General features: G+C 38.5%; 1 protein-coding gene across 1 annotated transcript; it reads right to left on the minus strand.

The window, feature by feature from the left end:
• Window positions 1-3,183: 3,183 nt before the first annotated feature.
• On the minus strand, window positions 3,184-9,157 carry LOC141340360 (uncharacterized). Its single transcript, XM_073845292.1, has 2 exons — window positions 8,844-9,157; window positions 3,184-4,941 (listed from the first exon to the last, which is right to left on the minus strand). The coding sequence occupies exons 1-2, from the start codon at window positions 8,974-8,976 to the stop codon at window positions 3,761-3,763; spliced, it is 1,314 nt and encodes a 437-aa protein (XP_073701393.1). The 5' UTR covers window positions 8,977-9,157; the 3' UTR covers window positions 3,184-3,760.
• Window positions 9,158-14,239: the final 5,082 nt, after the last annotated feature.

Below are 14,239 nucleotides of genomic sequence, written 5' to 3' on the forward strand. Positions count from 1 at the left end.
TAATTTTTTATTAATTGTTTTATCACTTATTAATTGTTACATTTTTTATTAGTTTTTTCATTCAAGAATTGTTCCTTTTAATTAATAATAAAACGTGTTTAATACATTTTGCTTTAAGTGTTTTTCTATGCTTTCTATAAATGTAAATTAAATAATCATTAACGTAAGTCTGATGCATTGCATCACCATTCATCAAATTTTCATTTTTGGGTGAACTATCCCTTTAAGACAACAAAAAAAGAGACAAAATGAATTTATAAAAGGCTATTTTAATGCAAAAAATACAATTTGCATTAATAAATGTTAAAATATACATGTATGTGTTTGTGTGTGTGTGTGTGTGTGTGTGTGTGTGTGTGTAGTAATACAACTTTCTTCTTTATAAACTCATAAATTTTAGAAGTATGTTTAACAAAGTGGCACGAGTAAAGATTCTAATCTAAGTAGTCTGACTTATTTCCTCTTCATATAAACCTATATTAATTTGAAACTCACATAACATTTAAGATATACATTTTTATATATACATATTATATATATATATATATACATATATGTAAGTCTGACAACTTAACTCTAACAACCCCCTATAAAGTCACAACATTTAGAAAGGGTTCTATACATTTAAATGACAACTTTTCAATTCATATAAACCCATATTAACTTTATAAACTCACATTGTAGATGCACATAAATATATGTAAATATCAAGTCACAACATTTCAGAAAGGGTTCTATATGTAGGGTCCTTTTCCAAAAATTTGCATATTGTGATAAAGTTCATTATTTTCTGTAATGTACTGATAAACATTAGACTTTCATATATTTTAGATTCATTACACACAACTGAAGTAGTTCAAGCCTTTTATTGTTTTAATATGGATGATTTTGAGCATACAGCTCATGAAAACCCAAAATTCCTATCTACCTACATTACAGAGAATAATGAACTTTATCACAATATGCTAATTTTCGGAAAAGGACCTGTATATATTAATCTGACAACTTTCCTCTTCATGTAAACAACATTTTAGAGAGGGTTAGTTGTTGTCCAGTAACACTTAACATGAAGGGGATTCTGTTCCTGGTAGTTTGTAGACAATAGACTGCAAAAATTCCCACACTGGTGCGCACTGCTTCGGAAAATGGACGTCCAACACGTAAAAAAGTTTAAAGCATGTGTCCACAGCACAGATAAGTGTGTTTCGCAGAAGTGCCTGCTTGCCGACAACAACAAAGGCTTGATGGCAGTTACTGCAAGTTTTGCGAGATCAGCCTCCTTTAGGTACTCAACCATTAGTGCCAACCTGTTAAAAACAGAAGAACGTTAAAAACATACAAATCACTTTACACACACAATGCAGCATTAAACAAAATCCAATCCATGACAAATAATTAATTTAAATCTCTCCTGAGCTGATGTTTTTCTTAATTAATACTGTAGTCTGATGTCTAGTTATGATATTTGTGTGGTTTTTACATAAAAAAATCATAAGAACCAATAAGTTATATGTTATTTTATACCCTGGTTTTGAGGTAGGCTCCAGAAACGATCGATTTTAATGGGCGTCTTGCACTGAAGACTTTGAAGTAAACGCCTACAGCTCTGTGATTGGATAACAGTGCGTTCACACCGGATGCGAATGAAGCGGCAAGCACTAGTGATTTACATGTTAAGTCAATGCAAAGACGCGAATAGCCGTCCAGCGGCGCGTATTGAGCGTTTCAAGCGATTGCCACGCCATTCGCGCGAGTTCAAAAATCTGAACTTTGGCGAAAATCCGAGCCGCGTTAACCAATCAGGAGCTTGCTCTAGTAGTGACGGAGGCAGAAATCCCGAAACAACAATGGAGGACAGAATCACCGTTGCTGTCTGTGGTTACTCGGAGCTGTACAATACATCTTTGGACTTCTGTATAAACAGGAATAAAAAGGATTTGGCTAGGAAGAAAGTGAGTGAAGTGGTCGGACAATCTGGTTAGTTTTAAAAAACGCTCTTTACTCAATTTGACCTACATATACATACATATTGAGACCACAAGCAAGCTAAAGCTGGCAAATTGAGCTCATTCAACTATTTTACAACTACTTTCCCGCTGACGAGTGGCAGAAGCCCCTCCCATGACGCGAATTCGCGTCTGTTGTGAAGAAAATGTCACGTGCGCGAATAAACTCAAATGTTTTTTCCGGTGTGAACGCACCATAAGAGTTTTGCGTAGTAAGTTACGTTAGAGTTTCTGTGAATAGACACGCAGGCTACGAGTAATCAGGATCAAGCGGTCTTTTGCAGTGCAATATTGACACATACTCATTACTCACATTAAAACACTGAATATTCCTGTCAGATCAGTTACTGATGAAGCAGTGTTGTTTTAAAAAATCAAACTCCCTGCAAATGCAATGTTTAAACTTTTTGTTTACACAAGAATTGCGTCGAAGTGAACAGACATGCTACATTTAACTCACATCAGCTAAAACATCTAATTACATATAATATATAAAGACACGTTAATTACACGACTCACCAATTCACATATTCCAGAGGAAATGTTGACCAAAAAGACATTTTCACTAAAAATTGAATATAACTTAGACAGGAAAAGGCTGTAACGTAATTACAACAGGCATACCTTTACCGATTAGCAAACCAAAACGAACCGAGATAGATTATACTTTTTAATACTGTTAATGTAATGTGAAACGCCAAATTTGGTATATTTTAGCATTTGTTGATGTACAGTATTAGTTTCATACATTAAAAACCCACAAACATACCTTTTCTGTCGTCGCTGAAGGACGGTTGTTCCTTAGGTGATTCAAAATGGCCCCAAAGGTAGCGCTTGGATCGTCGAGTAGGGGGAGTGGCTTACTCTCTTAACTGTCACTTGATTGGATAAAATCAGTAACCCAATGTTGGGTTACACAAAAACAACCCAACACTGAGTAAAACAACCCAAATAAATGACCCAACAGGCTTAACCCAGCAGTTGGGTTAAAAAAACAAGCCAACATTTTTACAGTGTATATTCAGAGGTATCTTTGTATGTACGTATACCCGACTATTATTATTACTCTTGTTTCTTTTTTTGTAAGAAAAATAGGACAATAATTTGTAACAGTTTTTTATTCTTCAACAACGATTGTTTTACAATAAAGTTTAAACCTAAATTGAGGCACTGACAAATGACGGTCATTGCGACATGGCAAAGTGATGGTGCTAGGGAGCCATGTGCTTTTTTATTTTTTTTTTATAGGTTTAACATTAGATTAACAGCTCGGATTATACGCTACTTTGACATGAGACATAGAAGACCGGAAATGCTAAAAATTTAGTCAGGCGTGACTTCCGCGTTCAGAAAAAAGGTCTACAAGACAATCCTAAAAGACAATTCCTAATACAGTCCTTTAGGAATGGTTCCAAAATATGATTATTAAAGCCTTCCTCAAAACCGCCAATGTTGGTAGTAGAAATGAGCAAGTAACTGATGTGTGCAAATTAAATCCATACACACTGATGTTAAAATGCTAACAGTGTCCTTTTATATGCTTCAACCAAAAAAACTGTGTACTTCCTGTAAGATCTCTCTTCAATTCATGACATTCAAATGTGAAGTTCTTACACCGTAGACAAGAGTCCATTTGTCCATAGTCCATATTTCAAGTTGACACGGTAAAGTGTACCATGGACAAAACACATTGCTTTAAAATGTGAATTAGAATTGCATTGTAGAAGCCCTGTATAGGATTCCATTTGGAACCCTTAATAAGGCTTCTTTTTATTATGAATCTTCATGTGCTTGCCAAGGCTTACTTTTTGAATGAAACTCTTTCCACACTGTTTGCACGTGTAAGGCTTCTCTCCAGTGTGAATTCTCATGTGTCTGTTAAGGTTTTCTTTAAAAGCAAAACTCTTTCCACACTGTTTGCACGTGTAAGGCTTCTCTCCAGTGTGGATTCTCATGTGTCTGTTAAGGTTATCTTTACAAGCAAAACTCTTTCCACACTGTTTGCACATGTAAGGCTTCTCTCCAGTGTGAATTCTCATGTGTTTGTTAAGGCTTTCTTTACGAGTGAAATTTTCTCCACACTGTTGGCAGGTAAAAAAGCTCTCCAAAGTGTGAATACGCATGTGGTATTTAAGTTTTAATTTTCTGCAGAAACTTTTTCCACATTTTCTCCAGGTGTAAGGCTTCTCTCTAGTGTGAACTCTCATGTGGATGTTAAGGTGTCCTTTTTGAGTGAAACTCTTTCCACACAGTTTGCATGTAGAAGGCTTCTCTCCAGTGTGAATTCTCATGTGTCTGTTAAGGCATCCTTTACGAGCGAAACTCTTTCCACACTGTTGGCACGTGTAAGGCTTCTCTCCAGTGTGAATTCTCATGTGTGTGTTAAGGTTTCCTTTACGAGTGAAATTTTCTCCACACTGTTGGCAGTTAAAAAGGCTCTCCAAAGTGTGAATACACATGTGGTTTTTAAGTTTCAATTTTCTGCAGAAACTTTTTCCACATTTTCTCCAGGTGTAAGGCTTCTCTCCAGTGTGAACTCTCATGTGAATGTTAAAGTGTCCTTTTTGACTGAAACTTTTTCCACACTGTTTGCATGTGTAAGGCTTCTCTCCAGTGTGAACTCTCATGTGAATGTTAAAGTGTCCTTTTTGACTGAAACTTTTTCCACACTGTTTGCATGTGTAAGGCTTTTCTCCAGTGTGAATTCTCATGTGCCTTTTAAGGTTTTCTTTTAGAGTGAAACTGTGTCCACACTGAAAGCAAGTGAAATTACTCCTAGTTCCTGTATTTTGTGCTCTTTTTTGTTTAGAAGTATTTGCAGACTCTAAGGAACAAACTGATTTTTCTCCAGATACAAAATCATGAAGATTCTCAAACTGATCTTTCTCTTCGGTTTCATTCAGTACTTCCTTCTCCTCTTTCAGCGTTGTTAGGTCTACGGTGGAAAAACAAAGAAATAAACGTTAACCCCAGTTTAATGGCACAAAGCAACTGGCATCATAGAAATCTTATGCTTGCACTAGATCCTATACCATGGTGTCCAAACCCGATCCTGGTCGGCTGGTTTCCTACAGTGTTTAAGTTGGCCTTTATACAATTAATTAAAGGTCCTATATCGTACACATTTCTGGAGGTTTATTTTATTTGTTGATGTCCTTAAGAATATATATTTGCGGTATAAGTGCCAAAATCCATCTCAATATATTTTTACAGCTCCTTTTTTAGGAGCTCTGTCAAAAACAGGTCGATTTTGGCCCATCTAATTAATATTCATGAGCCTCTCTTCTGATTGGCCTGTTGTTTTCTGAGTGACGCACAACCAGGCCAATCACAGGTAACTACGGTCATGTATGCTGTAAGCGTAAGCGAGCTCAGAGCAATAGAGAGAGCTGATACTCAACGGGATATTTTAGAATGATCATTAATGTTTTTTCTTTTACAAACACCGAATGCAGTAGGCTACATAACTGTTGCTTTAGTAAAGCCCCTTTCACAATGCGCGCTGATTCTGGAAAATTACGGGAACTGTGTGAACCAAAGCCAGAACCTAAAGGCAGTGTTGTAGTAATGATGCACGTTATCAAGCGACTCTTCACAACGAAAAATAACGTTACGTGCAAAGTGGAATGAAGCAGCGATCATCAGGCAGAGCCAGCTCCTCACTATCAGCGCTGAAGCACAGTTTGTTCAGGTTAGTTTCAGTTTAGTGAAACGTACGCGTCGCATTACATCTCACATCCAAACGTCACATGTCTTTATGGTTTGTGTGTAAAGCACGCACAGATTCCGGAAAACAAAGTTCTGTGAATGAACCAAATTAAACAATTCCGGAACAAATCGTGTATTTACCGGAATCGCTGTGTGAAAGAGGCTGAAGTTGACGTGCCGCTGGTCTCTTATATTAACGTTGTTCTGAAGCCTGTGTAATGATCGTAGCTTGACATCTATAGACTGAACAGGGTTTTCTCCACTTGTTTTCCTGTTGTTGTTGCTCAATGGAATGGATGCGTTGTTGTCTGGGGGTTTGACAAAAGGAGGGTGGGACGTTGGTTTGTGACTGAAGGCGGTGACTTGAGTCGATCGGACGTCACATCGTTACGGAAGTCACAGCTGCTAGTGAAAATGAACAGCTACTTTAAGCAGGCTGTGTGCAGTTTACTGTGGATTGACTGTTTTGAAACTCATATGGTAGTTAGATAGCCCCTAGACCTTAGTTATCATGAAAAAAGCCAGGAAATTTTGATTTTGACGATATGGGACCTTTAAAAAAAAAATCCAGATAATCTAATGATAGTGTTTAGGAAATCTATATAGACTGATCTCTACTATTTTATGTATCCTAGGGGATAAAAATCATCAAATTGAATTCAAAGAGATGAGGGAAAATAAGAGAAAAAACTCCCCGTTTAACTATCAAATAATAAAAAAATAAACTTCTGAGTTTTTATTTAGGGGGCAGTTATGTTAGCCAATTATAAAAATGGGCTGTTCCACTGATCTTTTAAATGGAAAACAACCCAAAACTGACTGTCACAGGATGTTCACTCATAAATCACTAAACTTTTTCTGTAAAAAACTTTAGTAATATTATAATTACACTTTAGGAATAGGAAATAGTTTTGCACCAGTTGAAAGAGAAACAGTCAAGTATGGTGAATTGTGCTCTGCATTTAATCCATCGAAGTGCATACACAACAGGAACACACACCTGGAGCTCCTTATGCCCATAAAGTGGGCCAATCACAATGTTGCATGAACAGTCTGTGCATCTGACTGATGGCCTGCAAGTACGTTTTCATATTTAAAGAATTCAGTACTGACTTTTCAAACACGAGTTTGCACGTATGCAACAAATGCCTAGTTTATAATGGGTTTTGTAATTTCTGTCTCGATGCGCCAAGAAATGGTATCACAACATGGTTAGGGGTGTAACATTTCCAACACACGCTTGAGGTATCCGGCCAATTCCAAAGCATGGATAGCTGACCAATCAGAAAACACCTCGGTTTCCATCAACAGTGAGTTTTGTGGAAATCAAAGCGTTTTAGAAAGGGAGGGCAGAGAGGAGCAACAATAATGTACAGTATGTGGAAAATAACATGTTTTTAAACCTCAAACTGCATAAACACATCACCATTTGATGCTAAAAAGTGAATAACAAGTCAACCATAAGATTACTATTGTTTGGAATGTTTAAGCGCAGTTACTAAAAAATATTACGTTTATTTCTTGGTAAGACACATTTGACAGCAAAGCACTAAACTTGAGTCAGGAGGCATGCAAAATTTCAATTTCGTTGAAAAGTTCTTGAATTTCTCTCCCAAAATGTCCAAACCCTGAAACTAATGATGTAATAGCATTGGACATGACTTTAGCTAACACTGTTTCTGCATCAGCTGTGTTTGATCTGTTCATAAAAGAATTCAGTAACACTTTCTTTGAAGCCCATATTTATAATGCATTATAAGGGTATGCTTAAGGCACTATAATGAATTCATAATGCATTATAAAAAATGTATAGTATGTTGTATCATAAAACTGTTTTAATGTATTGTAGTGATGTGATTAAGCGTGTGATTATCTCCTCATAGTTATAACATAAGTCTCATATATTACCATGTTACGCATGTCACCCTCCTGGAAGCATACAAAGAGCATGTAATAATAATAACAATAATAATATCTATCAAAGAGCCAAAAGTTACTGTATCAGATGAATGGATAACATGACACGTTTGTATTATTAGTTAGATTATTTTGATGGTACCCTTTAGACAGCTTTTGATAAGTAACTATTCAACTGCATGACAGCTAGCAATAATTATTAGTAGTAGTATGCTAAATATATTCTAACACTGTATTTTAATGGTTCCCCAAAAGACAAAACTGATATGTAACTTTGCAAGTTTGTGAACCTTCTACCTAGCCAAACCTTAACCTAAGTCGAATAATACTATTAATAAAGGAGTGTTAGTGTAGTTGGAAAGTTGCTTCTAGTCAGTAGACCAGGGGGCCTATCATAATAAAATGAAATATAATGTAAAAAAAAAAATTGTAATAGGATATAGTCCATTAAAAATTGCGTAGATTTAATATGCCGCCCATTGTGTCTAATAAATAATCATAATCTTAAAAAGTTAGAACCCCAAATACTCAAGTACTTTAGTATATTGTAATTGTTATGATTATTTATGTGAACATATTATAAGATTTAAATTTTTTTTTTTTATGATGCATTCATTACAATGCCTTAGAAATATCTTATAATGTATTATAAATAGGGGCTTCATAGAAAATGTTACCAAAAATTCTGTGCAGAATTAGGGATGCACCGATATGTATCGACCGATCACTTGCGTTTTGTCAGTAAAGCCGGTTCTGTAATCAGCGGTAAATGCCATCAGGTGCGTGATTTCACGTTGAGCCGTATATACTACACACAGCCGTTGTTCACTGACGAGCTGCGCACATTCACACTGATAATGCACATTGATTTGCGCAGCTCGTCGGTAAACAACGTCTGTGTGTAGTATATACGGCTCAACGTGAAATCACGCACCTGATGGCATTTACCGCTGATTACAGGCTTTACTGACAAAACGCGCAAGCATTATCGACCGATTCATATTGGTGCATCCCTATGCAGAATTTAAATGTTTCTTACTAGATCTGGAAGTGCTTTTGCTGCCCCATCTATACTTTAACTGACTGATTTGCTTTAAATATTGTTTCTATTACAATTTACTAAATCTAGCAGCTTGAAACTCATTATTAATAAAACTTTGAAATAATGTACCACAAACAGTCATTAAAGATGAATGAAGATTAAACACCAACCTCCTTGTTCCGGTTTTATTCTCAAAGGTTCTGGTTTCTCCTGTTTTATTCTCAAAGATTCTGGTTCCTCTTGTTTTATTCTCAAAGGTTCTGGTACACTCATGTTCTCCTCACTCTCCACTTTAATAAACATCTTCACAGCAGCAGATCTCAGATCAGCAGATACTTCTCCAGATATTCCTGCTCGCTTCCAAACCTAGTCACAGCTATGAGGATGAGGATATTACAGATATTTACTGACTGGATTCAAAAACTGTATTTTTTTTCTGTTTACAGAAACTTTCTCACAGGCTGAACTAAAACAGAATCACAACAAAACAACAGAGAGCAGTGCAACCAATCTTCTTCTTCTTAGGTTTAATGGTGTTTGTCAAACAGAAGTGTGTGTGTTAGTGCCACCCGCTGGACTGGAGTGTGAAGCGCCGAAAGAAGGGAAAATATTACGGGGAAATGACTGACTTGTGAATACACAATGTGCGCTATTTAAAAAAAAAAAAAAACGATCTGCACAAATAAATGAAAATGACTTACAATTAAGACTCACATCATGGTATTTGATCAGCATCAACAGTCTTTGTCAGTGAATATTAAAGGAGAAAAAAAGAAAAAAATATGCTTTCCTACAATATACAAAAAAGTATTTAACCCACAATGCCCCAACCTCAGTCTACAGTTTAACTGAGTCCCTACATGATGGACAAGTACAAAAACATTTGTTTCTAACTTTAGATTGAACAGAAAAATGTGTCTACCCTTGATGTCCTTTTGCCATCCTCTCTGCCATTCCTTTATTAAACTTGATGACCTTTTCAGCATCTTTATTGGCAAAAACCATGGCAACATATTCAGCTGTTACTCCTCATCTTCCCTTTTTAACAGTGAACAGTTCAGTTAATAAATACAAGATACAATATCTGCTTTACAAACTCAATCTCTAGAAGTGCATTCATGTTGTATTAGAGTTATGATTTTAGTGAAGTTAAAAGTTTTGAAACCAAAATACCTGCAACATCCAGTTAGAGCTGTAGTAAACTCAGAAGAGAAGATCAGGAGACTGAGTGAATCTTCATCAGATCTTGATTGAGATGTTTCTGTGTGTCGCTGCAGTCATCCAGACTTACTAAACACTCAATCGCTGGAGTTTTAGACAGATTTCAGGATCGTCATTAGAAGATAAAATATGCAAAGGATGTAAGCAGTTACAGGAATTTGCCCAGATTTTCAGCGACTCTAATCCAATCAGCAGAACTATAGACTCATTATCACAGAGATCAGGGAAAGTCTCACCTTAAGCCTCTGCATTCATATTTAACTCAGATATTGATCAGAAACAGTGGCTGCGTTCGAAACCGCATACTCAATGAGTAGGTACTGTGGTACTTTTCAGTTTGAATATGTTTTATATATTTTCCATTTGCATAAGAAAGCTTTAATAATTAAACTATAGAGTGCTAATTACTGTGAAACTGTCTGAAAGGGTTAAGTGAAGATATGAAGTGCAGGGCAGAGAAAATGTTGCAGACTGCTGAAGATAGAGCTTCCTGTTTTGATCTGCAAAAATACTGTTGAAAGCCTAACAGGATGTGCTTGCAGGAAACGTCTGCTGAAGACACCAGCAGAAGATACACGGAAGAGTGATGAACTCATATAAGGGACTGTTTTCTGAAAGAGAATTCAGAAGAACTCGGAAGGACAGAGTTCTTCTCCAGCGCTGTTTTTGCTCTTGATTTCTCCTATTTGCTGAGCTTGAATAAAACTTTTAAATTTTGATAGATTGACTCCTGAACCATTTTTGAACATGCAGAGGACTATTTGAAAGTCCAACAATTTGGTGACCCCGACGTGATGGTTCACGGAGTTTTCTGAGACAAAGGGAAATATCTGAATTCAACACAAAGAGCCGGCTCATAATCAAAAGGTAAGCAGAAACCTTTTTAATTAAATTCTGCGATTGAATATTCTAAATGAAGTGTTGAATTTGGACTATTTTCTGATGTCGGTGGAGAAATCAACAGTAAAAGAAAAATAGATACTGAGTGAGGAAAATAAATACTGTGTGAGGAAAGATTCGAAACTAAATAAAAGAGTCAGGGGTTTTGAAGAACTCCACACCTGACGAGGTTGGTACTGACTCAAAACCTTCAAAGACCTCACCCTGACTGAAATAGTCAATTGTTTAAGAGTTTATTCGTCTGTGTGGTGGTTTAAGAAATATTCGTCTGTGTGGCGGTCTAAATTATTCGTCTATGTGGCGGTCTAAATTATTCGTCTGTGTGGCGGTTTAAGAAATATTCGTCTGTGTGGCGGTCTACATTATTCGTCTATGTGGCGGTCTAAATTATTCGTCTATGTGGCGGTCTAAATTATTCGTCTATGTGGCGGTCTAAATTATTCGTCTGTGTGGCGGTTTAAGAAATATTCGTCTGTGTGGCGGTCTAAGAAATTCCTCTGTGTGGCGGTTTAAGAAATTCTTCTGTGTGACGCCGCATATTGAGGGACAAAATAGGGAACGCGCGGAGAAATAAAAGACGTCATGGAGGGTGAATTCGACAGGGAATGTACAGAATATGATTGTCCTACCCTTGGACAACAGTGGGATGAAATGATTGAAATTGTAAAAACCCAAACTGATCCAAAAGATATGAAAACACGCATGCTAGAATTGGAAATTTGTAAACATGAAATGATTGAGCATTTTGGTGATGATTGTATGAAAAAAAAGGGTTGTTTGTTTCAGAAAGTGGGGGTAAAAGAGAAGAGAGCACAAGAGGCGCTTCACAGACACAGAAAAGAGGAAGTGGGGCTATTGCAAAGGCGAGCACACGCGAAGAGAGAGAGAGAATTAGATGCTAATCGTAGGAAATGGGCTAGGGTGACGGCCGCTGCTGCCATTTTAAAACCAAAAAAGAAGGAAGGAGAAAAGGGCGAGGTCAATGTTAAACTGAGCAAGAAGCAGGAAGCCGAGGCTAGTTCTCCCCCCCCTCCTACAGCTCCTGCTGTGCAGAGACTATATCCAGACCCCCCACCCCCCTACAATCCAAGTACGGGTAAAAAATTGAAACAGCTGCCTCTCAGGAAAATTGTGAAACAAATGCCGCTGTACAAAGTAAAAGGTGGAACTTTGGAATTGGATGAGGAAAGCAGTCAGGGTCGTAGAAGTAGCATGGTAGAATTCCCCGTTGAAGATGAGGACGAAGGTCAGACCCATAGAAGAGAATTGAAGGATGAGGACAATGAGGATGAAGTGGATGAAGATGAGAATATAGAAGGTGAAAAGGATTTTCCAGTAGGTGAAGAAATAGTAGTTGAGGGGCAAGGAAAGAAAGGAAATGGTAAGAAAAATAAGAAAGATGAGAAAGATAAGAGGGGTATGAAAGAAACTAGTGACAGTGACTCAGACAGTGACAAAGCGTATGTTAAGATGGAGGGCACATTTGCAATCAGTAAGGGTGAAAGGGTACAGATAGGGAAGAAAACCAAAGAAAATCTCCCTAGCACACTTCAGCCCAGATCCAGCGCAAGACTGAAAGAGATGTTGCTAGGAAAACAGTGGGAAGGGAAGACTGATTTATCTGATATGGGAACAAAATTCCAGTTGCCCATATTGGCTGCCTCTGCGGGGCCTGTGTATCAGCCATGGTCCCTTACGGATCTGGAAACATTAGTGAAGAAACTCCCTGCCATTACGGAAGGGGGAGGTAGATGGGTGAACAAACTTTTTGCATTGTCACATGGTCAGGTCCTCTCTGTAGGAGATCTGAGACAGATAATGAGCAGGGTGTTGTCTGCACACCAGATGGCAGACTTAGAGAATATGGCTCTCACCAGAAATGTGAGTAACAGCGCCCCATTGGTGACTGGGGGAGGCCAATCGCCCTTATGCCAAGCCATAAGAGATAAATTCCCCACACCTGATACAATGTTCGAAAACATGAAATTTAAACATAAGCCTGGTGAGAATGGAGCAGCATATATAAATAGATGCTCTCAAGAATGGGAGGACGCTTGTGATGAGAACCCCATGTCTAACCCTGTCACTAATAGAATTTTCAGGGCAGCAGTGTTGTATGGAGCTCCAGCTGGCGTGACCCAAGCAATGGAGCAGTCTCCAGAGGTACCTGGCAGTGATGATGCTAAGTGGAAAAGGTATGCAGTACATTTTATTGATAGAGCAGTAGAGAAGGCAGAGAAAGAAGGAAGTGAGCTATTGAAGCTGCAGAAGGAGCTTCTGAGACTGCAGGTCGAGGAAAGGAAGTCAGCTAAAAATAGAGAGTTGAAACAGATGCCTCAGAAACAGCCTACCCTCACACCCACGCAGCCACAACCACAGGCTGAGCCAAACTATCCTAACTATGCCCCACAACAGCAGTGGAATGTAGGTAGGGGCCGCGGGGGAAGAGGCAGAGGGGGTGGAGCAAATTGGGGTAACACATGCTACAGGTGTGGAGGGGTGGGCCACTGGGCACCTGACTGCACTAACTCCCAGAGGTGTTACATATGTAGGGGAAAGGACCATCTGGCCAGAGACTGCCACCAGCAACGAGAGGCAAATCCATACCTAACTTCCTGAAACAGACAACCCTATCACGCTTTTTACTGATGGCAGCTGTCACAGAGCTGATGATGGGACATTGAAGGCAGGATTTGCTGTGGTTGAATTGTAGGGTGACAAATTTGTGACAGTAAAAGCAGAACCCCTAGTGGGGAAACAATCAGCACAGAAAGCAGAACTGTTAGCATTGATCAATGCATTGAAACACTCTGAGGGTAAAACAGCAAATATCTACTCTGATTCTGCATACGCAGTTTTCGTAGCCCATGTGGAGCTGCCTGTGTGGGTCAGATGTGGATTGACAACCTCGTCCGGCCGGCCAATTACTCATGAGAAAGAAGCGAGAGAGCTCTCCAGAAGCCACCACGCTACCTAGCAAAGTGGCTATTGTTAAGTGCACTGGTCATTCCCAAAGAATTGACCTACTGTTGAATGAGGATGCAGATATGGCCATAAACAGAGCCAGATGTGACGTCCCTTCTCCCTGAGTTTTGACATTTGCTGCCCCAGAACACAAATTCGTGAATTGGCTAAAATCTGTGCGCAGATCAAATTGACATATTGCTTCAAACAATCGAGAGCAAATGGAGAGAACATCGTTGGACTGCTCCACTAAAGGTAACCGCACACACTTCTCACTGTGTTAGTCTTGCAGGAAAAGTTGATACGTGGTACCACCTGAGCCAGTGTTGTCCGGCGGATCAGCCGTCCAGATCCTTGGAGGATACCAGAGTGGACCTGGCTTCACAGGTCCAAGAGAGGGAGGATACAGGTGACACACAAACACATACACACACAGGAAAAGACCCTGACCAGATATGAGAGAGCTATAGGAAGTGAGACT

Source organism: Garra rufa, chromosome 1 (genome assembly GCF_049309525.1).
Source record: "Garra rufa chromosome 1, GarRuf1.0, whole genome shotgun sequence".
In the NCBI taxonomy this organism is placed as follows: Eukaryota; Metazoa; Chordata; class Actinopteri; order Cypriniformes; family Cyprinidae; genus Garra; species Garra rufa.